The sequence below is a fragment of the Stegodyphus dumicola genome, chromosome 9 (assembly GCF_044657685.1).
Source record: "Stegodyphus dumicola isolate Sdum_Otavi_A_Nest chromosome 9, ASM4465768v1".
Classification (NCBI taxonomy): domain Eukaryota; kingdom Metazoa; phylum Arthropoda; class Arachnida; order Araneae; family Eresidae; genus Stegodyphus; species Stegodyphus dumicola.
Genome location: NC_140776.1, coordinates 60496448 through 60524207, shown reverse-complemented (window position 1 = coordinate 60524207; position 27760 = coordinate 60496448). Strand labels below are relative to the sequence as shown.

At 32.0% G+C, this 27760-nt stretch overlaps 1 protein-coding gene across 4 annotated transcripts in view; it reads right to left on the bottom strand.

Moving 5' to 3' along the window:
- LOC118201174 (KICSTOR complex protein kaptin-like) overlaps window positions 1–26910 on the bottom strand; it is a 54498-nt gene extending 27588 nt beyond the window's left edge. Inside the window, exons 1-6 of one of the 4 annotated variants that reach the window (XM_035373223.2) lie at window positions 26518–26910; window positions 11129–11225; window positions 8153–8360; window positions 4611–4768; window positions 3164–3251; window positions 1992–2046 (exon numbers count right to left, since the gene is read on the bottom strand). In XM_035373223.2, coding sequence (XP_035229114.1) covers window positions 1992–2046; window positions 3164–3251; window positions 4611–4768; window positions 8153–8360; window positions 11129–11164 — 545 coding nt within the window. In that variant the 5' untranslated portion in view covers window positions 11165–11225; window positions 26518–26910. The remainder of the gene's footprint in view (window positions 1–1991; window positions 2047–3163; window positions 3252–4610; window positions 4769–8152; window positions 8361–11128; window positions 11226–26517) is intronic. The other 3 variants (XM_035373220.2, XM_035373224.2, XM_035373221.2) reach the window with 3 other exon arrangements.
- Window positions 26911–27760: the final 850 nt, after the last annotated feature.

The window sequence follows — 27760 nt, the reverse complement described above, 5'->3', positions numbered from 1 at the left end:
CATATCTTTAGAATTTCTGATACTCAGTCTCCCGCGCTGGAGACAAAAATGTTTTTTCTGCACAATGTTGTCACTGTTCATGTTGAAATTCTTGGGTTTGTTAATCGAAAATTCGTTAAAGTTTTACAAAATAGGAAATTGATAATAAAACAAATTCCAAATTTCAAATTTGGGCTCCCAGATGCCAATACTCACAGCAGGATTACTTTGTTCAAAATTGGATGACTACAGTTACCATTGTTTTTCACAATGCGAAAACATACATACATTTATACAGATTCTTCAAATATAATACAGGGCGATAGTATTTGGTGGCAACGATCTGAAAAGTGATACAACCTTTTAAAGTTTTCAACGCAAAATCACAAAATGAAAACAATATCCTTCAGGGACAATGCCCCTTAGAACTAAAAAGGTTGTTGCAGGTCTAGACATCTGGGTTTCAGATCATACCAGATATTGTACATTCAGACTTTGGACTCTGTGCTGTATCACTTTACATGATGCTTGATGATTGATGCATGAACAACATGATTATATATCGAGAATTTCTGAGATTAAAAAAAATAAAATAAAATTATTAAAAAAATATTCAATCTAAAGAGTGTAAAATTTTTATTATTTAATATACTATTGATATACAACATAGATGAAAAAAGTGTTAATGAAGTTCTTTTTAATAAATTAGCACACATTTATTTACTCTGCAACAACACAAAATATAAGTTAAACTTTATAAATAAAAATTTTTGTTAGCTAATACAAATAATGCCAATAATAATAAAAAGTGAAATATATAAATTTAGATAATTAAGAATACATTAATGTAAATTTCACACTTTAGCAGCAATTCAAATTTGATATTAATGATATAACTTTCATATTTAAGATTTTTCATATGTGTTAAGTTAAATATTATTTCTACACTGCTAGGAAAATCAAAATTTTTCATAAATTAATAATTTAAATTTATTTAAATTTTTTATTGCTATTTAAAATTGTTTTTATTGGATCTTTAAATGTTGCCATTTATTTTCATGCTGACTATACTGGGACTGATATCTATGAACTTTTTCAAGTACATTTTTTATAAAATACCACAAAACTGATAAAACATCTTTTTAAATGAGAGTCTCAAAATGTTTATCAAACTTAAGAGCAGATTACCACAAAAATTCATGTTTTCTACATGACAGACAACAGTTTTAGTAGAAATGTTAAACAAACAAAAAGCAAAAGAGAAAGAGATTTCATAATTTGTACAGGGTATCCAAAGTGTAACATAATTATATTTAATAATTACTGAATTTTAATGTAAATAACTGCAGTTATGATAAAACTGCATTATCTCCCAAGCTCTTGCTAGATCGATCATCTGATCTGGCATACCTGAGTTTCACCCTATGGAAAGCACAATGTATACAAAGTATGCAGAGTATCTGCATATATTTCAGGAGCTTTCAAGAGCTATCAGCTATAACCATAATAAATATCCACTATATCACACAATATGACTTGAAAAGACAATCAAAAACTGTCAATACACAGATGTATGTAAAAGTAAGTCTGGATGTCAGTGAGAACATATGTGACATACATGGTGATTTCAATACTCATACGTAGATTTTTCAGACATATGCCAATTTATTTTTATAAGATATTACATTACATCTCTAAAATAAATTCATAATTCTTATCAAAAATATCTTTTGGCTATACAGTTCCATGGCTCTGAAATAAATATAACCTTGATTCCATATTCCTAACATATGAAAACTTCTGTATATTTTACAGTAATTTGAAAAATTAATTCTACAGGATGGATTTCTAATAATCTGATTTTATCTTATCACCATATATTGTAAACAAACTGTTTCTGTTTTATATTCTCCCTGCAGTTTTGGTTTAATAAAACAATGTTATGATATTATAAATGTTACAATAATTTTACACAGAAAATAATATTAAATTGAACATAAGAAGATACTTACTCTGTATGAGTGAGATGAAATGGTATGAAGTCGAGACAAAAGTGTAAACAACTCTCTAGACAAAAATGTAGAATTTTAAATATTAATGCAAAAAAAGTAAGCTTGAAAAACAAATTATGATTTTCAATATCTGAAATTTTACTTTTCACCTCATCCACATTTTATTATTATTATTCAAATGTATGGAATTTAAATAAATTGCTTAATAATAATGAATTTCATCTTATACATTGATAATAATGAATAATGAGTTTCATCATATATGTTAAATATAAGAACATGAAATAAATGCAAATTATTCAGATATATTTCACATTTAATAGTGATATGTTTATTGTTAATAAAATTAATATTAATGCTTATGGAACTTTTGACTGCACATTTAATAGCATGACAATTTGGTACTATTCCGTTTTGAAGACCGTAAAAAAATTGCAGCGAAAATGTATGCACAAAAGGCCCCAAATCTAGCAAACGCGACCATTTAACAGCATGCCAAATCTAGCTTACACACTGATTTCAAATTGCATAAGTTTAGATAGTTCTATATTTCTTAAGATGGCACTGAAATACTAGTTTAATTTTTAAATCCTTTTTTGATAACGCTGTTGATTTAACAATTTGGGAATTGCCAAGTGACGAAAAGTCTGCAATAGAATTTTTTTTCAAAGAAAAGGCATCATTCATTACAGAAAATTATGTTTGAACAACCAACTAGATGAAATAATGCTTTAACAATAACTTGGTAGCGAAAATTGCGATGCAGGAATCCACTCAGTTATGTTTACCTTTTTTTATATAAATTATAATAATGATCTGAAATAATTATTTACTCTTATGCTTCCCCATTCAGTTATCTTTATCCTTTTTAATATAAATTATAATAATACAAAGTATTATATGAAATTAACCTTTTATCTGAATTAAAACAAAATTAATCTTAGTTAATTTACTATTATACTTCCTTTTTTGCGTTAGGGTTGATGCAATTACTTTTGGCAGCAATTGCATCAACAATAGTTTGGCGATTTTTTACAGTCCTCAAAACGAATAGTATCGACAATTTTATTCTTAATACTTCCCTGACATCTTTTAAACTACTCAAATAGCATAAATTTATTGATATCAAATATATACTAAATAAGAAATTTAAACATATAATCATTACTTACGAGCAATCTTATCTAAATCGCATTCATTACTAGGTTCCCAATAAGAGTAGATATTAAAATATTGACTCTGCTTAGCAGTATTATCAGACTGAAAAAGAGAATGGAACATATAAATTACTGGGCTATATATATATATATTATACAGATGGAGGACAAAATAATGTGAACACCTGTGAAAAAGTATGACGTATTTCACACTTGTAGTACAGCTTGGTCACCTGCAATAGAACTCTGCCACCTAGTCAGCATGAAGAGGAAGATATCAGTCTCTCAACAGCAGTCACCTGCATTGCATGCTTCGATCGAACTGTCTGTGAGAAGTTGAAATGTCCCACCTGTCAGGGTTCCAAAGAGGAATGATAGTTGTAGCGCATTTAAATGGAGCATCGGTTACGGATACAGCAAACCTTGTGGGGTGTGCAAAGAGAACGGTATCAGCCATTATGACAGCGTACACAAAAGAGAGTAAGATGACATCTTCAAAGTAGAACAGTGGCCAAAAATCAAAGCTGGCTGATAGAAATAGACGGGTCTTGAAGCGCATAGTAGCCCGAAAGCACAAGCAATTGTTATCCAAGATAACATCCAAAATGAACAGTCATCTCCAGGACCCCGTTTCAACAAAAACTGTCAAAAGGGAACTTCATGCTGCAAACATTTATGGCAGAGTGGCAATTCATAAACCCTTGGTGAAAACAACTAATGTTTTCAAGCGACGCCAATGTTGCAGAGATCACAAAGGCTGATCCCCACAGCAGTGGCAACAGGTAATGCGGTCAGATGAATTGTCATGTACCCTATTTCAGATGACCGGACACGTTTATGTCTGGAGAACACCCAAAGAAGTGTTTCATCCTGACTGCCTCTTGCCGACTGTGAAGCGTGGGGGTGGCGCCATTATGGTATGGGGTGCGATATCTTGGCGCGGTCTTTGGCCACTTGTTATTCTGCATGGGAGGATCACATCCAATCACTATCTAAGCATTCTAGAGGATCATGTCCAGACTGCATTCCCTGGGGAGCAACCGCTTTTTCAAGATGACAATGCCCCTATTCGCACTGCTAGGTGTATTCAAGAATGGTTCGGAGAGCATGACAATGCAATTGAACATCTCACTTGGCCCCCGCAGTATCCGAACTTGAATATTATTGAACATTTATGGACATATTTGGAGTCCAAACTTCGTTCCCGATTTCCACCTCCATCCGGACTTTAGGAATTAGAGAACGCTCTGCAGAAGGAATGGCTTAATATTCCTTTAAATATTGTCCATGACTTTTATGCATTTATCCCATCGCATTCAATCTGTACTTCAGTCAAAGGATGGTCCAACCCCCTATTAATAAAGATTTTCCATTATTTTCCATTATTAAAAGGTGTTCGTATTACTATGTCCTCCATCTGTGTGTATATATATACATATATATATAATAGACTAACTTTTACCTGAATCTTATCAGAAAATTTGAAAATTAACATCAGAAAGCTGGTAATGGGTGAAATTCCTTCAATTAAAATTACCTTAGTAAAAGTTATTCCAACCACAAAATCATGCACATGGCAAACCTGATTGAAAGCATCAATTGAAATTATTTCTGCACGCCCTATAAAAATAAAACGATAAGTATGAATTAAAATATGGTGCCTGCACTGTTAAATAATTATAGACTTTTATAGTAATTTATTAAGAATGCTAAAAATTATTAATGTTGTTTTAAAGAGAATATAGTGACAAATTAAATTTCTAATTCAAATTTTGATCTAAATATAATTTTTTTTTTTATGCTTAAAAAAGAATTTTTTTCCAGCAACTTGACACATTACAAATTGATATTAAAAATGCATTCCTTAATATTTTTAGCTGTTTCATTAATTGGTACTGTTCTGTTATCAGGATCAGATTCAGAAATGTATGTACTCGTATATATGCATGTATGTGTTCATGTCTGCATGTATATATTGTAAGTACAAATGTGTGTATGTGTATACATGTACACATATATGCACATACATATACACATACATACATTCATATATTTCTGAATCCAATCCCAATAACAAAACAGTACCAATTAATCAATAATATACTACTTAGATACATATCTATTATATATACACTCTGTCAAAAAAAATATATGCACCCAGGAGAAATCAAGCCACAATCACAAAACTCGGCAGGAATGTACACTGGTAAGAGCTATGCAAATGATTTAAATTTCGACACCAATGAGACAAGGATAATGCACTATGCAAATATGAGAGGCGCAGCTGGTAGAGTTTAAAAGCATGATTGCTCATGCTGTAGGGCTATTCAAACGAATCTGTTGACTTACATGGACACTCCATCGACTTGAGATGCTTCTGAGGCATAACCACCAGCTGTACGAATAGTTGTTGGATTTTGAGAATGGGCATAAAATAGGTCTCAGAGAAGCAGGCTTGTCAAACAGACGTATCGACCACCACTTCAGTTGGAGCGATATGGCAGTTGCTCGGTGTTAGCAACAATGGATCACAGAAGGGATAGTCTACCGTCACAGAGGGTCAGGGCATCCCAAGAGTACAAATAAGCGCGAGGATCGCACAACCATAAGGGCAGCCACTTCCACACCAACAACGTCATTAGTATCGATGCGATGCCATTTACCATCTTTTGAGCATCCGGTGTTATCAATTGAAACCATTCAGAGACAACTGCCTAACACTGGTATATGCTGCCAACATCCATTAAAACGCCTACCACTGACTCCACATCATAGGCAGTGTTGATCGGATTTTTGCTGAACCTGGGCAAGCTGGAGTGTGATCCACTGGAGGTGATTGATCTTCAGTGATGAATCCCGATTGTCTCAGTGCTGATGACCAACACACATGCATGTGGAGGCAGCTAGGTCAGTGGTCCGATCCGGCATTTGTTGTCAAGCAGCATATCGCGATTATATAAGGTGTGACAGTGTAGGGGAATGATTTGCTGGGACACACAATCACCTCTAGTTGTCTACCAAGGCATTATGATGGCTTGCAATTACATGGCAGCAAGAAAACGCTCATCCACATACTGTGTGACTCTCTCAACAATGTCTTCAAAGATATGACATTCTCTTGTTGCCTGCTAAGCCACCAGACCTCTCACCAATAAGAGCACATTTGGGACATGCTTGGAAGGCAACTGCAGCCATCCCAGAATATTTGTGAATTAATTGCCCAGTTGCAAAGATTATGGCATGATCTTCCGCAGTGGGTCATAGGTGACCAACTTGATTCAATGCCACGCTGTGTTTCGGCTTGTATAGCTGTCAGAAGTTGCTATACTACTTATGATTTGTAACCTTTTTGATGCCATAAATCCTTAATAAAACGATCTTTTGCTCTGAATTAATCATTTCTTATCTCCTCATACATTACATAAATGTTAAGTTTTGTGACAGAAGTTTGTTTCCTTCTGGGTGCACATTATTTTTTTTTTTTTTTTTTTTTTGACAGGGTTGTATTTAGATACACATAAACTATTTAGATATGCCATGTTGGTGGAAATTAATAGATTGATTAGCACAAATAATACGGAAGACGGACTTGGTTCACTTTGCCATAATCAAATAAACCAAACCAAGTAAAAAAATAATTCAACAAAAAAATGCCTCAAAAAAGAAACGCCCTATTGAAGTTTTTGTAATTAATAGAAATAAATAACAAATGTAAAATCTTAACTGTTACTGATATTTTCAGGAATAGATAAAATTATTATGTTACCAAAACCAATGCCAAACAGAATACTTTTTTAATTACTAATCATAATTCTAAACTACAGTCGAAAGTCGTTAATCCGGACTCGTCTGGACTTCGGCGATTCTGGATTATCGATTTTTCCGGATTATAGATCATCAGTTTAAATCTGGTAAAATGGCATGCAGAAATTATAAAATTTAAAATATGAAACCATAATTTATGAAATAAAGAACAATTATGATCTAAAGGGTATCAAAATTTACAAAAAAAAAAAGCTTAATATTTATTTGTTTACTTTATTAAACATTTCTTTCAATGTAAGTTGTTTAAGTTGCTTCGTTTTTTTATGTGATAATACATTCTCTTTAATTCCATAAACAGACATAATTTCTTGTTCAGTTACAAAGTTCCGCTGTTCAAGTCCTATAATTGCTGTGTCGCAAATACCGTCTAATTTGTCAATCGAAATTTTTTCGTTTTCAATAACCTCTATCACTTTCTTCGCTATTGGAAGCGAATTATAATGACGAGGCATTTCATTTAAATCATATCAAAGACGGAGTACATCGAGAGGAAATACCACATTTAGTAAGCAATTATAAGCCAAATAAAATAAAAACATCTGCCCTTAAGATAAGGATAGTGTTGACAGATCAACTTCCAATTCATTGCGCTCCGCAGCAGCGTTAAAGACAAACAAAGTTTAGATAAACAAACGTTAAAGTTTAGATAAACAAAGGATATGCCTTTATCCATTTTTTGCAGCAATTCCACTTTTTGTTTAATGGACTCCGAAAGATACTTTCGCTTTGTATATCCTTTACATATTAGTAAATATATATCGGAAATTCTATTTGAAATAATCGAAAGTTCAAGCTTACTTTTATAAAATTGCTCTAACAGTCTGCAAAAAATAATAAGCCGGATCCAATTAGAAGATTAAGGAACAACGCAATCTGCAACATTAACTGAAATAGATAATTAGTTAATTTTAGCTTAGCTTATCCCGTCTGTTATACATTAAACGCGTATTTGTAAACATATTTTGTGCACGCGCACACGCAAATTCGCAGCCGTAAAGGTCTTACGCGCATGCGTCAACGCAACACATGCGCAGAAAGTTTGTAGCTTTGAGGTCCGGATTATGGGTGTCCGAATTAACGACTTTTGACTGTATCTCATTAAGAACATATTTTATAATCACAAGAATCAGAAAATTACAAGATAAACAATTTTTAAAAAATGCGAATGTCATACACAACCTGGAATATATGTAAAATGAACTTCTCTAATGGAAAAAATTATATTTTGTTGATTCTTTGAATATTCAATACAATAAACTTTTCTCTTAGATGATGCAACTAACACTTTGTGAGTACTTTCTGCAGTAAAGAGAAATGTTAAACCATAGATACTGCTTTGAGAACTTATTCCACAAAAATGTGCTTCAGTCAGAGAGGTCATATTTTTCTAAAATATAAAAATTGAAATATAAAATATAAAATATAAAATTTTCTAAAAATAAAAATATTGATAATGTTTGTCAATATAATAAAGTTATAAAAACAATATTTAACATACTGAATTTTCAACTAACTGCAGATTGACCAAATAATACTGTACATGGGCATAATATTGCAATGTAAAATGTAACAAAAATAACTTACTTAAATTATTTAACATTCACATTTTTTTTCTTACATCTAAAGAAAATTTTTTAACAAAAAAGAAATATGACTTCTGCTTCAGTGTGTTTGCTCATTAAGTAATTCAAATGCTTCAGACACCTTTTTTACACCCAAAGAAGAGCAGGACATGTCTGACTGGGCTTGAAAGATTTTTTTTATCTCTGCCAAATTAAAATTGCTTGCTTAGTTTTAAATTTTATTTTGGCTTGCTTTGCTGCCAGTTTGATGGTAGGGGACAAAACAGTTGTTCTGTGGCAATCATCTTTTAATTTATTATAGTTAAATTTCTTCTTTCTGTCAACCTTTACAATGAAACCTGGCAAATTTTCTCAAAGACCATCAAGAAAGGAGATTAAAGATAGTATCATAAGATATATGACAGCCCGAGGAGATTAAACATAATAATGAAGAATTTTCATAAAAGTTTTAGCACAAGTCCTTAAGATAACTAAATTATTTCAATTAAAAAAATTCAAGCAGATAAAGTGAAACTTGATGAAATTCTTCACAAGAAGTATTTTTATTCTACAGAGAGTCAGAATTATTCCTCTAATAAGCATAACTCCAGAAAAAATTTTAAAAGGAAGTTGTACCATAGTCGTATCTCCATCAAATAAACAAGACCAGTTTCGAGGCTAAATATTTATTTATATATATAAATATGTACAGATTACATTTTAGAAAAACTTTCAAATACATTTTCATTACAACAGAGCACGCAAACCAGCGTCTGCTCTTTTCTCTTCTACATCTCAATCTCTTTTACTCCCACTACAACCATTGGGAAAGACCACTCCCCTCTTCCGGCCGAGGCCAGAAGAGGATTCTCTGTCCCTTCTTTTAGGGCGGGTGACCAAGTCTTCAGAGAAGGAGAATGTTACAAAAGGATTTCTTCTGCATCTGTGCTTTACACAAAAAAGTTCTAATATTTTATTAATTCTTCAAAGTAATATACATCTTCACTACTTAAACAATAAATTCCGTTAATTTAATATGAAATCATAAAAAATTTCTATGACATTTATCAATAATTTCAAATTACAATAACTAATTTTTCACTTTAATATATTTTACCCTCAAGCATTTGTGCACACAAGTTTACAAAATTATCTGCTTTTAAAAAGGATCTTATCACATTCAAAATGTAAAAAGATTGAATTTACTAATTTATTTAGATGTTAATTAACACAATTGTAAATAATAAAAATATCCTTTGAATTATTTTGTGCATTAATATATGAAAGTGACTAGATTTATCCTTTTGGCAAGCACATTAAAATTCATCACTTCAAAATCTGCAAGCATTTAAATATAGTAACATAATTTTTTTTCCACTGAAATTTTTCTTGTTCACTGAATCTCTTATTAAAGCTGAATTATTAATTCTCTTATTAAAGCTATTCACTGAATCTCTTACTATTAAAGGTAACTGTTGTCATAATAAACACCTCAGCTGAATTTTTAATATTATCGTTAAACAGCAGCCACAACTAATTTTTATAAACTAAAATCATGACCCTTTTCAATGACTTAAATTTTAGGCTAAATGTCTAACTTTAACATGAAAATTAAATATCTGATTTTTCTTAATAATCATAACTACATTTTTAGCCATCAACTGAAATTTCCTATTAAAAATCATATTTTAGAAAGAATTCATTTTGTAGGCATATATTTTTGCTATTTTAAGATGAAAGAAGTGGGGCTTAAAATTAGAAATGCCCAAGTCCTGGAAAAGGCCATTAGGAATAATAAATAAAGCTGGTACTCATGTGTTATCACAACGACCTTAGTAGAAGACACCAGATTTTCAAAATGTTCCAATGTGCATAACCATTCTTCAGACAATCATTCTTATAATAATCCTTCAATCAAGTTATGTCACCATTTTCGTATGCAATCTTTTTTTTTTTTTTTTTTTTTTTTTTTCTTTCTTTCTTTCTTTATGTTCCTATGGTTTTTACAAACTGTAGAATTTTTTGCCTGGAACTTAGTTTTAAAATATATGCTTGTAGAATTTGTAAGCAATGGAAGAAACTCTGGAAAAGTTTCTGCAGGAATACAGAATTTTGCCACACAATCTCTACAGGGAACAACAAAGAGATGCGTTCGGTACGTACAATGATTCTCTAAAATTCTCTTTTTTTTTTTTTTTTTTTTTTTTTTTTTTTTTTTTTTTTTGATAAAAATCAGTTCACTGTGTAGAAAGGTGAAAAGTATATCACAAAATTCTTATTTAACAACTAAAATTTGTATTTAAAATTTGTAAAATATGTTGATTTTTCATACATTGATAATGTTTGTCAATATAATTTAGATAAATATCAATAGTTTAAGAATCTTTTTAATCTCCAACTTGTAACCGATAAGTAATTTTTACCTTTTCATCTATAAAAAATCGCAAAATTGCACCAAGGTAGTTGTGTTAATACGCAAGTACCATGAATTAAATGAATAAAATAATAAATAATGACTAATAAAATTAAATGAAATATTAAAAAATAGATAAAAAATTATAAATTAACTAATGGCAAATATTTAAAAAATAACTTTAAATATTATAGCTCGTCTTATTTGAGGCTCCATCTGGAATTATGATTTCACTCCAAAATAAATACCACAGCTAGGCCTCATCATAATTTAAACACTATGAAGAAAGAAAAATAGGCAATCAGTGAAGTCCATACATTTATACAGGTATATAATATATGTAAATAAATATACATATATTACAAACATATTTTAACAAACATGTATATACGTAAAAAGCAAATTTAAAGTTAAAATTATTAAAAAATGTGCAAACATATAAAAGATTTAATTTTCGAACTAATCTACAATATCATTTAAATTCAGATAGCATAAAGTAAAATACATTTATACAGGGCAACCCTGTATATATTAAACATAGTAATATTTCAAACATAATACACCTTTATTTAGAGAATTAAAAATACAACATTTTTAACACTTGCAACTCAGACAAATCTTTTAGATTTCATTGGCTTTATCCACTGTAATTCTGTCTTCTTTTTGAAAAATGGCACACTACATTAATTAATTTACTTTGATAGTAAACAAACAACAAAAGTCACAAACCATTTAAATAGGAAGCCAATAAGTAGAGAGGATAACAGAATACAAAATACATTTTAAATGAAGAAAATAAATCATTTAAAATATGCTAAATGAATTTTTAAAAGTGGGATCAATTAGAAGGGGAAACAGTATCAAACGAAAATTATAAATTATACTCAAACCAAATTTAAGAAAATGATATTACAGTGCATAAAATATAGCCTGATTACTCGCGAACTTATGAAGTGACAGACCTATCTCAGATGAACTTTTGAGGATTCATGATCTTAAGCCGTAGAATGTACAGTTTCTCCCAAAAGTGTTTGTATACTTACGAGTTTCAATGAAAAATTGCTTTATTCATTAATAAAAATTAATATTTGAGAATGAAAATTTTTGAATAATATATAAAAATTTCTCTTAGCAAAACTTTTTATGTGGGGGGGGGGGACCAATAACTGAAACTTAACAGAGAAGTTACCTCACAAAAGTCTTTATATACACTTCAAAATCTGCACATATTAGTAAATATTGTAGTATTTCTGGTAGTTAGTATTTTGTAGGATAGTCTGCAGCATTTATAACAGCTTTTAAAGGTATGAGCATAGAGTTACCACTATTTTTTGTAATATTTGCATTAATTTTTCTCCATTCTTCCACCATTATTGTTTTTAGTTCGGTTTTTGTTTTTATGTTGTGTCTTCATACTCTATAATTCTCTCCAAATGCGTCCTATAAGATTTAAATTTGGTGACCGAGGTGGCATTTTGAGAACTTGTGGACAATTATAGACACACCAAAGGTGAATGTTCAGGGCAGTGTGCTTAGGATTGTTAGCTTGATAAAAAATAAAGTTGTTTCCAAAACCCAAACTTTGAGCAAGTAATTTTTAATTATCTTTTAAAATATCTGAATAAGGAATATGGGTTATTACGCCATTAATATATACTAAATTACCTAATTTTGATGCTGACATACACCCCCACGTGAGGTCACCTCCACTGCCATGCTTTACAGTTCCAAACAAGGTCTTTGGATTAAATCATTTTTTCTTCTCCATACACCTATATGCCCATCAGAACTATAAATGTTAAATTTGCTTTCATCTGCAAATAAAACATAGTTCCAATACACTTCGGCTTATTTACCATTGATTTTGCAAAGCTTAAGATTTCTATTTCTTGCACTTAAAAAAAAAATTCTTTGAGCAGAGCACCTATGTAATCCAGCTGATCTAAGTACTTGTTGAACAGTTTCATGTGGAATTTAAGTAGAAAAGTTTTCAGTAAATTCTGTAGAAATTGTTACAGCAATCAAATACAGATTTTCCCCAAATTTTCCATCTATAAATCTCTGATTACATTCAGTTAAATGTACTCTTCTGTTATCAGAACCAGATTCAGAAATGTATGTATGTAAGATAAAAAATATGAAAAGTAAACTTCTAAATTTAATTCACTATAACCTCTTTTATTTTTTATTTCATTTGGGAATTTCATCTATCTGTCCCAAAAATAGCACTTTAATCTAAACTGTGTCATTCAAATTAATCATGCGATCTTATGTAACCCTTAATGCAGATGCCTTATGACCAATCACCAAATTGCAAAACAAAACTTTTCTCTTTGCGTGCTTCCTCTTGCATAACTACGCAGTTTAGCTTTGCTCTCTACTTTGCTAAGATGCAATTTCGCTGGCTTGCTTTCTATCTCAACAATATTAAAAATATAAATCTTTTGTGGAAAAGCACGATTAGTGATTGTGGCCACAAATATCAATTGAAAATAAAAATAGAACTAAAACTGCCTCGACTGCCAAGTTCTTTAGATATTACCAAGTTAGCAATATTAGCACACTACACAATAAAAATTCTTCTTCAATATAGATATAAGCACGCATCGACAGTGTTCCGGATTTTCCTTGTGTTTTTATTTTTATTATTTCATGTATAAATTTAGGCATATATGTACGTGTATGTATACACACACACCATATATGCACATATAATACATAAACACATACATTCTGAATCTGATCCTCATAACAGAAGAGGACCAAGTTAACTTTCCTGGATGACCTCTTCTTATTTTATTTTCAATCCAATTTTCTTTAACTCATAAAAATATTTGGTACTTTTCCGTTTTGCCGGCGCAGGCGATAAAGTTGCCAATAATTTAATCCCAAGACATAATGTCTTTTACAAATTTGCTGTCTTTATTTATTGACTTTTTACAAAATTTTAAATGCTATTAAAATGTTTATGCCTTCAAAATAAAAATTATTAAAACTAACATTGTTAAAATTTTTTATGTGTATACTGTATGTTGTCGCCAATAAAGTCTGCTTGGCGAGATTTTCTTCGACGAAACAGAAAAGTACCAAATATTTTTTCTTATCAATAATAAAGTAATAATAATTTAAATTTTTTTTTAAATAACTGTTTTGATTTTTTTTGTAATGGTATCTAACAGTAATATAAATACAGAATGTCAAAAGATTCTGGACATATTTTAATTAAAATCTAAATGTAAAATAAAATATTTGACTCATCTTGATAAAATGTTGTAAAAAACTTACTTAATACTATATGTAAACATATATAAAAAATAATAAAATATATGATCAAATATTATATAGCATAAATGCAGGGGCGGATTTACACAAGGTATAGCTCATGGCCCCCCATTTTCTTGAGGGCCCCCAACAAATTAAAATATAGTATAAATAGTATTAAATATATTATACAGTCAAAAGTCGTTAATCCGGACTCGTTGAGACTTCGGCGATTCCGGATTATCGATTTTTCCGGATTATAGATCATCAGTTTAAATCCGGTAAGATGGCCTGCAGAAATTATAAAATTAAAAATATGAAACCATAATTTATGAAATAAAGAACATTTATGATCTAAAGGGTATCAAAATTTACAAAAAAAAAAAGCTTAATATTTATTTGTTTACTTTATTAAACATTTCTTTCAATGTAAGTTGTTGATGTTGCTTCGTTTTATGTTATAATACTTTCTCTTTAATTCTATAAACAGATATAATTTCTTCTTCAGTACAAAGTTCCGCTGTTCACATCCTATAATTGCTGTGTCGAGAATACCGACTAATTTGTCAATCGAAATTTTTTCGTTTTCAATAACCTCTGTGTCACTTTCTTCTTTATCGGAAGTGAATTATAATGACGAGGAATTTGATTTAAATCATATCAAAGACGGAGTACATCGAGATGAAATACTACATTTAGTAAGGAATTATAAGCCAACTAAAATAAGAACATCTGCCCTGAAGATAAGGAAAGTGCTGACAGATTAACTCCCAATTCATTGCACGCCACAGCGTTTCGGCGTTTCCCCCCCCCACCGCCGCAGAGCAGCGTGAAATTGATAAACAGATTTCGGAATGGTTGGAGAAACGAAGGATATGCCTTTATCCATTTTTTGCAGCAATTCCACTTTTTTTTTAATGGACTTCGAAACATACTTTCGTTTTGTAGATCCTTTACATATTAGTAAATATATATCGGAAATTCTATTTGACATAATCGAAAGTTTAAGCTTACTTTTATAAAATTGTTCTAACAGTCTGCAAAAAATAATAAGCCAGATCCAATTCGAAGATTAAGGAACAATGCGATCTGCAACATTAACTGAATTAGATAATTTTAACTTAGCTTATACTGTCCGTTATACATTAAACGCACAAGTGTAAACGTATTATGCGCATGCGCACATGCATATTCGCAGCCGTAAAGGTCTTACGCGCAGACCGCGCAGAAAGTTTGTAGCTTTGAGGTCCGGATTATAGATCATTCCGGATTATGGGTGTCGGAATTAACGACTTTTGACTGTAATAGACATAAAAGGCCCCATATCTCAAATAGCTTAGGGCCTTCTTCTTCTTCTTCAATAGCCAGACAGTCAAGGATGGGTCCTTGCCTTCCTCAGAATTGAATTCCCAGCTCTTCTATCCCTGGCCATGGACATCCAATTGGTTATTTTTTAAATTCTTAAGTGTGTTTCCAACTGGTCGAGCCACCTAATTTTAGGTCTCCCTCTTTTTCGGGTGCCAAATGATCTGGCCGAGAAGATCTTTTTAGTTACTCAATTTTCATCCATTCTGCACAGGTGTCCTGCCCATTTAATTCTCTGAATCCTTATATATTTTGCCCACCAGCAGCCAAGCGGTAAAGTCACTAAACACTAGTACTTCGGTCCGAAGTTCGAATCCCACAAATGGGCTGGCTGCATGGGCATTTCATGGTTTTCCCTATGTGTAACGTGTATACAAGCCAGTTTCCTTTAGAAAGTCCTCTACAAAGGCATCCCTACCCTTAGGCAGATAGCCCTCGAGGCTTTGCCATAATCACACATTATGTATTTACACACACCTTATATATTTTACTATATTTATTTCTTTAAAAGATTTATGGAGTTCAGAGTTAGTTCTTCTCCAGATATTGTTACATTTTATGCCACCAAAAATACTTCTCAAAATTTTTCTTTCAAAGACAGAAATGATACTTTGAGCTTTCTCTGTCATTGCCCAGGTCTCAGCACAGTATATAAGAATGGGTCTGATTAAGCTTTTGTAAATTAAAATCTTCTGCTAGTGAAGCTAGTTTTTCTGCTAGTGAAGCTAGACTTCAAGTATTTTTTGAGACTGAAAAAACATCCGTTAGCATCTGTGACTCTACTATGGATCTCAGGCATTAAATCATTGAGAGTATTAACTTCTTATCCTAAATATTTAAATTTGCTAATAGTTTCAAATTTGTTATTCCCAATTTCAAAATAGGGGCTGCTGTTATTACCACATAGCATGTATTTAGTTTTATTTTGGTTGATTGCTAGATGCATTTTTCTGGCTGCAGCCTCTTAAAATGTAAAAGCATCTCTAAATGACTCGGCAGTGTGTGTGACTATGTCGATATCATCAGCAAACGCAAAAATCTGAATAGACTTGTTAAAGAGAGTTACACAAGTATTAATGTTGGAGTCTTTTATGATTTTTTGGAGGGCAAGGTTAAAAAGCAAGCAGGCCAGTGCATCACCCTGTCTGAGCCCATTTGAAACAATAGGCTCAGAAAGATTATTCTGGATTTTAACCCTAAGTTTTGTATCAGTAAGAGTAATGGTGACCAAATTTATAAGTTTTTCAGGTATTGCAAATTCTCTCATGGTTTCAAACTGATTCGATGAGGTGATGTATTTTCTTAATTGTTTTGACCTGCAGCACGTTTAATAAGTTCTGAAGTAATAGAGTCAAGGCCTGGGGCCTTGTTATTTTTTAGCATTTTAATTCCTTCTCTAACTTCTGCCAAAGATGATGGCGGGATACTATCGGTGTTTACAGAGGTAGTTGGGTAGGTTAAAGACCCATCCCACATATGGTCATTCAACAAGTTACTGAAGTGCTCCTTCCACCTGTGAAGTACCTCTTTTCTATCATTTAGGATGATGTTGTTTTTGTCTCTACAGGCAGTGGTTCTAGGCTTAAAATCTTTGCGGCCAAGATTAATTTCCCAATAGAAAGCATGGCTTTCATTGGACTCCCTCAGAATTTCAACATCCTTAAATAGGTCATCGTGAAAAAGTATTTTCTTAAGCTGATGGATCTTCTCCTGTATTCTAGATCTCTTATATTCCTCCAGAGAGAGTCTTGAATGTCACTTTTGGAACATATTTTTATAAGCAGCTGTTTTTGCCTGTGTTAACGGAAGCATTCATGATCAAACCAATCCCTTGGTTTGGGTTTTTCCATATATCCCAATGTGTTGTCAGCTGAGCATATGACAGAGTCTTTGAGCAAACTCATTTCCTACGGTTTCCAGTTCAGCCATGTTTTTAGATCTTAGTTCTCCCGAGTGAGGACTGGAAATTTCGTTCAATTGCCTCATTTTTCAGCTTTTCACAATCAAACATTTTTTGCCTCTCTCCCTGTATCTTTTAGACATTTGAGATTTTAGCAATTAGTTTAGCAATAACCAAAAAGTGGTTGGAATCACAGGTGGCACCTTGATAAGTTCTAACATCCTGGATATCCGAAGAATGCCTAGACTCGATAAGTACATGATCAATTTGATTCCAGGCGAGTGCAAAGTCATCTTATGTATTCTCTTGTGGCTGAACACAGTGCTTGAAATTATCATGTCGTGTTCAGCAGCAAAAAGTACTAATTGTTGTCCATTGTCATTAGTATTATCATGTAAGCCATGCTTTCCAAATGTTGGTCTAAATTCATCCTCTTTACCCATTTCTTACCTCTTTCTTAGCATTCATAACATTCCCATAACAATTTTAATGTCATGCTTGGGAAAAGATCTGTATAACATAGAAAGTTCCTCATAAAAAATTTCATTCTCTTCCTCTTCCTTGTCCTCTATAAGTGCATGTCCATTGATACTACTATAATTAAAAAACTTTCCCTTAACCAAATTTTGCAAAGTCGGGGTGATTTAGGAACAAAATCAATAACTCAGTGTTTTAAACTTTTGTTCAATAAGAAACCAGTACCAAAAATACGTTTTTTCACATCACAGCTATAGTAAACTGTGTGGTTTCTATTCTCAATGGTACCTTCCCCAAGCCACCGCATTTCCCTGGATGGCAAGTAGATCCATATTATATTTGTCAAATTCTTCTATAAGAAATTGCAGTCCCCTACTGTAGTGCAGTGTTCGGACATTCCAGGTTCCAAAACGAAAGGTCCTTAGGCCATTTTCAAGTCCATAGGCAATTTCCAAGTCCGTTTTCCAGTAGAAGCAGTCCGGCTAATTCTATCTTTGGATTTCTTAACAGTTAGATTTTTTACCGGGTGGGGTAGTTGACCCCACACCCAACCCCCAACCTGAAGGACCATTCTCTGATATAATCCCCAGAGCAGAGTGCACGGCTATACCCCCAGACATTGGGTACCCATTTTAGTCACCTTTTACATCATGCATGAGCTACACTGGGACTATTCTTTCACACCCGGTCACCACACGGGTGAGCTTAGGGTCTTATCAAGTCTAAATCTGGCTCTGTATAAATGATTCAGAAAGAAGACAATGTGTGATAGTCTAGTCGCTATCATTTCATTAGTTACGAAACACATTTTCAGGTCGAACTTTTTAATTCCATCACAGCATACTAATTAATCCCCTCATTTTAGGCCCATCTAAGAGGAGCAGGTTGATTTTGGATGAAAATGGATTTTCACTCCTCTGTTGTTCATAGAAATTATTAGTTTCTTTAACTGTCATGTTCATTAGATTATCGGAAAAAATCAATTTCATTCACATAACTTTGAATTAAGATTACTTCTGCAATTCCTGTAAACTCATAAGGCTTCGTTTGCTTAACAGATTGAGTCCATGACGGATTGCCACAGTTCAGCTGGATTATGAGGTGAAAGCAAAACAAACTTCCAATTCAGTTTCCGAGAAAATTTCGATATCAAAATCATTATTTTCACTTAAATCTAGAGTTTTCGGTGTCAGAATAGTCACTCATGGGCTCGAATGAACATTCAAAGGCTTTACAATTTGAATATACTTTTCTTCCATTAAAAACTTCTTTCTCTTAGACATCATACTATTAATTAAGACACAACATCACGCTGAACAAATACTAATTCAGAAGTCAAACAACAAAAATCAGCATTATACTTTCAAATTTTCACATTAAATTCAAAATATAATGTTGTGAAAATTTGAAAATATAATGCTGATTTTTGTTGTCTGACTTCTGAATTAGTATCATACTATTAGTTTAACTCTCTTACCTAGTGCAAAAATCTTACGTCTGCTATCTAAAGAAGATGATACAAAGCAGAGTTCCAAAAGCCATAGCTCCACTCCCAGTCTTCTCATAGGTAAAAAACAAAAAACAAATTTGAGGCATCAGAAACTGTTCAATGTTTATATCATGTGAAGCCAACTGCACGTCAACTGGGTTTTAACCCAAAAGGCATAAGCCCAGAAGGGCTATTAATTTTGTTTCGGCATTTTGTGTTGAAAATTTTAAATGTTCGTTTCACTTTTTAAATTGTTGCCACCAAATATTAGAGCCCTGCATTATATTTAAAGAATTTAAATAATGAAGAATCTGCATCAATGTATGCAAGTTTTTCGTATTGTAAAAAAACAATGGTACCTAGAGCCATCAAATTTTGAATAATCCAATATGGGCATCTGGGAGCCCTAATTTGGAATTGGAAATTTGTTTTATTATCGATTTCATATTTTTTAAAACTTTAATGAATTTTTGATTAACAAACTCAACGATTTCAGTGTGAGCAATGGCAATATTGTACAGGAAAAACATTTTTACCTCCAGTGTGCGAAACTGTGTATCGGAAATTCTAATGATAAACTCATCATAAAATTATTTTGAAATATTGCTGTTAAACTGAATTTTCTGGTTTAAGTGCGAACATTATACAGTACAAAGTCCGTAATACGGAAGTCCATTATCCGGAGGAACTCAAAGACACAAACTTTTTTTTTGTATGCTTTATACATGCATGTTTAAGGTATAATGGATGGCATAAGCTAGGCTAAAAATACTAGCATCTACATTCCAAAACGGCAGCCTACAAGAGAGGCGATTCTATTATTTTCATCGGCGAGTAGGGAAGGTCTTGCACATGTGCTCTTACTACAACAGAAAGTAAATACAGGATATTTTCGATCACTATGTCTGAATTTCTTTTCGATCGCTATATCTGAAAAACGTTTAATAATACAACAGCCCTTTCCATGGCCAACTAAACGGCCATTCTCAGAACCAGTGGATCCGATTGTTTATGAAAAGTGTCAAACAACGTTTATGCAACGAAAAAGCTTATATTCTCATATGCAAAATGTGCATTCTGAAGAACCTGATCTGATATGTAATCAGCTCTGTGTTATGTGTAATAGAAAGTTCAGGATTATATCGAACCTACATGATCATTTACAGGAGCATCATAGTATTTTGTTGAAATTCTTGGAATTCCCATTATACTCCGAAGAAGAATTTATTGAGTGGAAAAAAAAAATTGAAAAGAAAATCAATCGTTGTTCATGCTCAAGAGTTCTTCAGAAAAAAAAAAAAGAAATTGGCATCAAGCTGTCTTATTATAGCTGCCATCGAAATGGAATTTGTAACCCAAAAGAGGATAGAAAGCGACACTTAAAAGCAAGAGGTTCTGTAAAATCTTGCTGTACCTGTCCTGCTATTATTAATGTATCAGCACAAACTGTTCCATTGGGTGATAAATTCTACTCATAACAGTTGTATTTTTATTATGAGAACCTACTCAAAGTTTGGTTTTTCAGAGCCGTTGAGATTCATCAGAATAGTGATAAGGTCATTAAGTGTTGGAGAGGCAAAAAAAAAAAAATGTTTTAAATGAAATAATTGCTGCAAAATGCATGAAGTATAAGTAGTTATATAAATAATTAAAAATATGCGAAATTTCTTCTGATGACCTCTTTCAAACAGCATAATATTTCGGCAAAGAAGTAGCACATATTTAGTTCACTTATGGTATTTGGGGCTATGAACAGAAGGTCCATTTGGGGCTATGAACAGAAGATTTTTATACTACATCCTGATAAGCTATCGAGTTCAAATTTTGTAAACATATTGACTGCGGATGATAATACAATATGGTAAAACAAATTTTATAAAATGACATTAAATTTTTTTTAATTTAATGTTGACACGATTTTTGCACAGATTTTTTATTTGCAAGACAAACTACAAATGTCCAAACTTTAACGTTTGCACTGATGTAAAATATTCTTTTAATTGAAATTTGTATGATATTTTTAACATAATTTCTGATTTCTGAGTGAAAAGTCAGAAAATGTTTTCAATTATTTGAGGTATTTATTGGAAGAAAAAAAATTTAAGTAATTTTTGAAAAATGATTTTGCAATTGAAAGTAAGTTATTAAGATTAAAAAGATAAAAATTTAAAAAGTTTTATAATATAATCTTTTATTCAAAACTTATCAAATTCTTAGTAAGCCAAAGGCAAAAAATAATTTATGCCATATTTTAATGGGAACAAGAGATTAATTAAACTTCTTTACAATATTCAATTTATATGCAATTTATATCAAGGATTATAAAAGTGCAGACACTTAAATAACGAAATCAAACAGTCAATTTCCAATGTCAAAAATATATATAGGGCGCGACTTTTTTTTTATTATTCATGATATAAATTTGTAAATGAATTTTGTAAAGAATATTATTTAATCTCTTATTCTTATTAGTCTATATAATAAATTACGGTACTCTTCTCTTATCGGGATTGGATTAAAAAATGTATGTATGTATGTATGCATGTATATACGGGTGTATGTGTTCATGTATGTGCATATATATACATACGAATGTATATATGTGTTTACACACATATAAATACACAGACACATGCACATGACATGCATACATACATTCCTGAATCTCTTCCGATAGCAGAACAATAGCTAAATTACTTTTCTTTTTTTAATTTATTAATCATTTGAGTTATAAATAAAAGCTTATTCTATAAAAAATCTCCTTTTTTTATTTTTTTTTTTTATTTCTTAAACAGCATCTAAAACAGAAATTCTTATTTCTTCTTCCATTAACTTTCTAACTGGTAACAAATTTCTTATTACTTTAGAACCAGTGTAAGGTCGCCATTATCATAAAACATCAAGAAGATTTCTTGATCATAAAACTTCCTGCTCTACTGAGGGTCATTCGTTAACTACTGTCATCAGGGCTGGAGGGACACTTGTCCCCTTAGGCACTTGGGGGTGAAAGTGAGATAAAAATCCGGGCTATCTGTTTTTGACGTTTCTTTTAAGTCTAACAAAAAGACGGGTCAATCCGTTTTCAAGGAGATATTTAAAATGACAATATTACGGGAGAAACCGTTAAGGAGCTTGCATAAAAGAACGAGAAAATCCGAGTCAAACCATTAAAGGGTTAAAATATCCCACACATTTGCTATCTTCGCTCTATGATGGGGCACCTCATATGAAGTATCCCTTCATTCAAATATTCATTATTCCTTTTTCAAATGGAAATTGCCTTAAAAACCCCACTGATAACAGCACATTATTGTAAAAAATTTATTATTTTAAATATTATTGTAAAAAATATCTTCTCTTCTAATTATAATAAATAATGAAATAATGTATGAATGAATTGTTAATTATATGATAACTATGCATTCATAAAAAGTTTTTCATAATGAACTATAAATAATATTTTTAATTATTGATGTATTGTTTTTTAAAAGATTTACAAGTCTTAAGATTGCGTTCTGTTGTGTTAAATATAGTCACTTCACACTTCACCTTAAATCTTCTGAAGTTTAAATAGATAAATGCGGATTTATAAAGGCAAATTGTCTATTTGCCCTCTATCAGCAAACCGAAAAAACTGCCTAATATTTCCTTGTAAGTAACCATAGAAACTAAGGCAATCCACCTTTGCAATTTTCTGAACTTCCTAATGTAAACAAACATTGTCCACTGCCGTTGTGTTCCTCAGAAAGCCATTCTAACTTTTCTACTCTTCGATGAAAATAATAGAATCGCCTCTCTCATAGGCTGCCATTTTGGGATGTAGATGGTAGTAGACTAAAATTATCTTTACCGATTCTAAGACATTTCAGTTAATGTTGCAGATTGCGCTGTTCCTTAATCTTCTAATTGGATCGGCTTATTATTTTTTTTGCAGACTGTTAGAGCAATTTTATAAAAATTACGCTTGAACTTTCGATGATGTCAAAAAGAGTTTCCAATTCTGGAGCTGTCAAAGGAACTACAAAGTGAAAGCACGTTTCGATGTCCATTAAACAAAAAAGTGGCATTGCTGCAAAAAATGGATAAAGGCATATCCATCTGAAAATTATGTGAGAAGTATGACATTGGAAAGTCAACTGTATATGACATACGCAAAAAGAAAAGAGAACTTTTCGAATTTTTTGTGGATTCCAACACCCCACTTGCAATGAATAACAGAAAAGGTGTTCGTTATGCTAAAAGCGATGATTGAATGGGTCAGATAGCGTCGCAGCGAGGGCATGCCATTGACAGGTCCAATGCTAATGGCTCAAGCCAAAATATTTCATGAAGAAATGAACTTAAGCACTGAGTGCACATATTCGACAGGTTGGTTAACCAAATTTAATAATCGTGATGGTATAAGACAATAAAAATTTTCAGGTGAAAAAGCTTCACCTGCTACTGAAGCTACTGAAGCTCCTGAACAATTTGCAGATGAATTCATTTAACTCCTTACTAGTGAACAATTGTCACCAGAACAAATTTACAATGCTGATGAAAATGGTCTTTTCTGGCAATATGTACCGTGAAATACCTTGGCAACCTCTACAGAAAAGGCTGCTGCCTACTGGTAAAGATTCCAAAGCAAGACTAACAATTTTAGAGTGTGCAATTGCTGCAGAAACGCACAAGTGCAAAATTTTCGTAATCGGAAAACATGCACAACCTCGAGCATTTAAAGGAGTAACGATTTCCCCCGTTATATATCGCACAAATAAAAGAGCATGGATGACACAAGCATTGATGAATGGTTTGAAAATCATTTTTATACCCAAGGCTTGGCGACATGTGAACTTGGTTGGTTTACTTGACGACTCAAAAATAGTTCTGATTGTTGACAACTGTTCAGTGCATAATTCACTTAAAGTTTTAGTGAAAGATAATGTACCCGTATTATTCTTCCCTCCAAATTATATGTCTGTCTTTCAGCCTATGGATATAAGAATAGTGAATGCACTGAAATGCAAATATAAAGTAGCATTTTTAAAAATCTATGTTAAATTTCTTGAACAATCGCAAGACTTTTTGAAATTTTTTAGCATACAATCTGCTGTGTGGAGCATCGCAAGATCATGGGAGGATGTGTCTCCAGATACGTTAAAAAATGCTTGGCATAACTTATGACCAGCTACTATATTTCATGGTGAGGACGATGAAGATGATAGCCGCGAATTTGAAGGTTGTCAGACATCGCAAACTAAAGGTGAAATTTTCTAGCTATTGGATTTTGTAAAGAAATGTGGAGAAGCGGTAATAAATGAAGATGATATAACAGAAGTTTTTCCTTGCGACGACAATGCCCCAATCATTAATCAATTAACGGACAGCGAAATCTGTAGTTTGGTTCTAGATCCAGAAAATACCACTTCCGATAGTGAAAAAAGTGACAGAGAGGTTATTGAAAATGAAAAAATTTCGATTGACAAAATAGTCGGTATTCTTGACACAGCAATTACAGGACAAACAGTGGAACTTTGTAACTGAACAAAAAATTATGTCTGTTTATAGAATTAAAGAGAAAGTATTAGCACAAAAAAAAAAAAAAAAAAAGCAACTTTAAACAACTTACATTGAAAGAAATGTTTAATAAAGTAAGCAAATAAATATTAAGCTTTTTTTTTTTTTTTTTTTGTAAATTTTGATACCCTTTAGATCCTTAATTGCTTTCATATTATTACGGTTTCATATTATAATCATATTTTTCATTTTATATTTTTAATGGTTTCATATTTTTACTTGTATAATTTCCACATGTCATCTTACCAGATTTAAATTCATGATCTATAATGCATAATCGCCGAAGTCCCGATGACGGACTTTGTACTGTATTTAATAAATAAAGTTAACACACAAACCATTAAAAAAACGCCCCTTTGGGCGTAATGTAAAATCTGAAAGCTTTCAGAAGGACACAAGGTCAACAAAGTATATGTTGAAATAAGCTAACTGTAATGGACATGTAGTGCCATCTAATGATTTAAAAAAACTAAAATAATGTTTATGTTTGAAAGTGCCACACCCATCTGGAAGACCAGTGCATCACCCAGCTGCTAGCAACATTTGGGACTGACGCATAAATGACACACCCATCTGCAGAGGGTTTTTTTGTTCAGCAGCATGCCATCCATCACGAAGGGGTTTAAGGGATCACATACTGCACCGTAAATTGGGATAAATTTACTAATTTAGTGATATCCCAGGTCGATTTTCTAACCTTATGATGTAACATGATCAATTTTTGAATGATATTCATTGTTTCCTTATGACTACAACCCATTTTTAGACATTAAACAAATGGGGAAAGTGCAGAATCGCCCACTGCTTGGTGCGTTTTTAAGAATTGCACATACTCGGTATCCATGTACACATCGAACCATTTTCACTTAAAAAACATCCCAGAATTGCACAAAAATGGCATTGCACACTCTCTCGACTTTATCCATTTACACATCGACTTATTTTCACTTAAAATGTCAAAGAAAATTGACAAAAATCCAATTCTTCTTACTCTTGTAAAAAGTGCCAATCAAATAAGTGGGCGATTCTGCACTTTAGCGAAATAAATTACAAGGAAGTATGCAAGCCAAATGATTTTTTAAATGTCAACAAAATGCAAAAATGAAGTGGCAGAGGATAATTTACGAAGATGTTTGGGTGTACGATCACTTTTGTGTCGTGTTTTATCTATGCCTCCTTACATTTTCAATTTAGAAAAAAAAAAAAAAAAGTTAATATTTTAGAAAAGAAAAAGTTTGTTTTCATTTAAAATGGCATGGAGAAGATATGAAAAAATACTGGGCTTTATATTCAAATTCAATTCCGGGCTACAGCGCTTTATCTACAAAAGTTTAAAGTGTAGGAATACTTTTGGGATCCACTGTAAATCTGCAGATGATGATTAGTATTATTAATTAACAAGAAATGCAAATAATTTCCATGCCAGTTACTATGGTTCCGTTCCAAAAATAGTATTTATTAGTGTCAATGACATGACTTACATAATTCAGAATATTTGTCTAGATGTTTGATACTTACACAAATATCGCGTCGGAGTGCTAGAATTACAGAACTGTATACTGTTATCGCATGTAAATTTTCAGTTTATTTCGCTCGTTGAACCGCATTTCAGCCAAATTTCTTCTTGTACTTTCAGATTTTATCTTAAATTAAAAATCCATTCAATTCTTAAGAAATCAGTTTTAAGGAATATTACATCTTCATATTCAGCACGTTTCCTGCGTTTTTATATCCTTTACGTATAAGATCAGCAAAATACTTCATACTTATGATACTAGAGCTGGAGCAAACCGCATGTATTCGTTACTGAGTAACGGGTACATTGGTTGACTGGAAGTACCGATTCGGTACTCACAAATTCATTTCGTTACTCGCATCTGTCGTACGATGCGGTTTGTTCGAGTACGAATGATGCGGTTTCTATGCGAATACGAATGATGCGGTTGCTGTTCAAATACGAATGATACGGTTGCGTCACAATGCGCTCATATTTTTCATAGATAATTTTGAATTTTTTTGGACATAGGGCAAACTCTTGTTTACATTATGTGTTTTAGTTGAAATACTATTTAGTTGTTGATATTTAAGAAAATGAGCAATTATGATAGCGTGAAGCGTTATTTTGTAGTTGCTTTTTACTATTGCTATTTATGTTTGTAATTTGAAAATTTAGATGATTCATTTTTTTTTTTTTTTTTTTTTTTTTTTTTTTTTTTTTTCTTGAGCGTGTTATAGTTAGATTTTATTGATTTGAAATATTTATATACTGCACTTAGGTATTGTTTATATAAGAATATGTAGGTTAATATAGGTTCTTTACTTCCTTGTATCAAATAAAATGGTAGTAATTATTGATTTCGAGAAAACTTTTGGGTATCATATTTTAACGGAAATATCCGTTTTTTACGATTACGGAATCCATGTGAATTATTTTTTGGGCTAACGCCTGTACGTACGAACACAATGAAGGACTCTCTCTCTCTCTTTTTTTTTTTTTTCAAAAAACTTATTGTTAAATGTAATCCCATTTACTCTAAGCTGATACTTATGACTAATGATTATGACTCTAAGTTGATACTTGAAAGGGATTTTTTTCGTGACGTGTAAGCAAGGAGGTTAGAATAGAAGGAGGGAAGGTTCAGCTCAAACGGTGAAGCTTGGCGGCCATCTTCCTGTTAGCACCGTGACTTGTGCAAGGAAATCTGTCATTGCAACATTTTTTTCTTTTCTTTTTGAAGTATGTCAGCTTGTATTGCATATG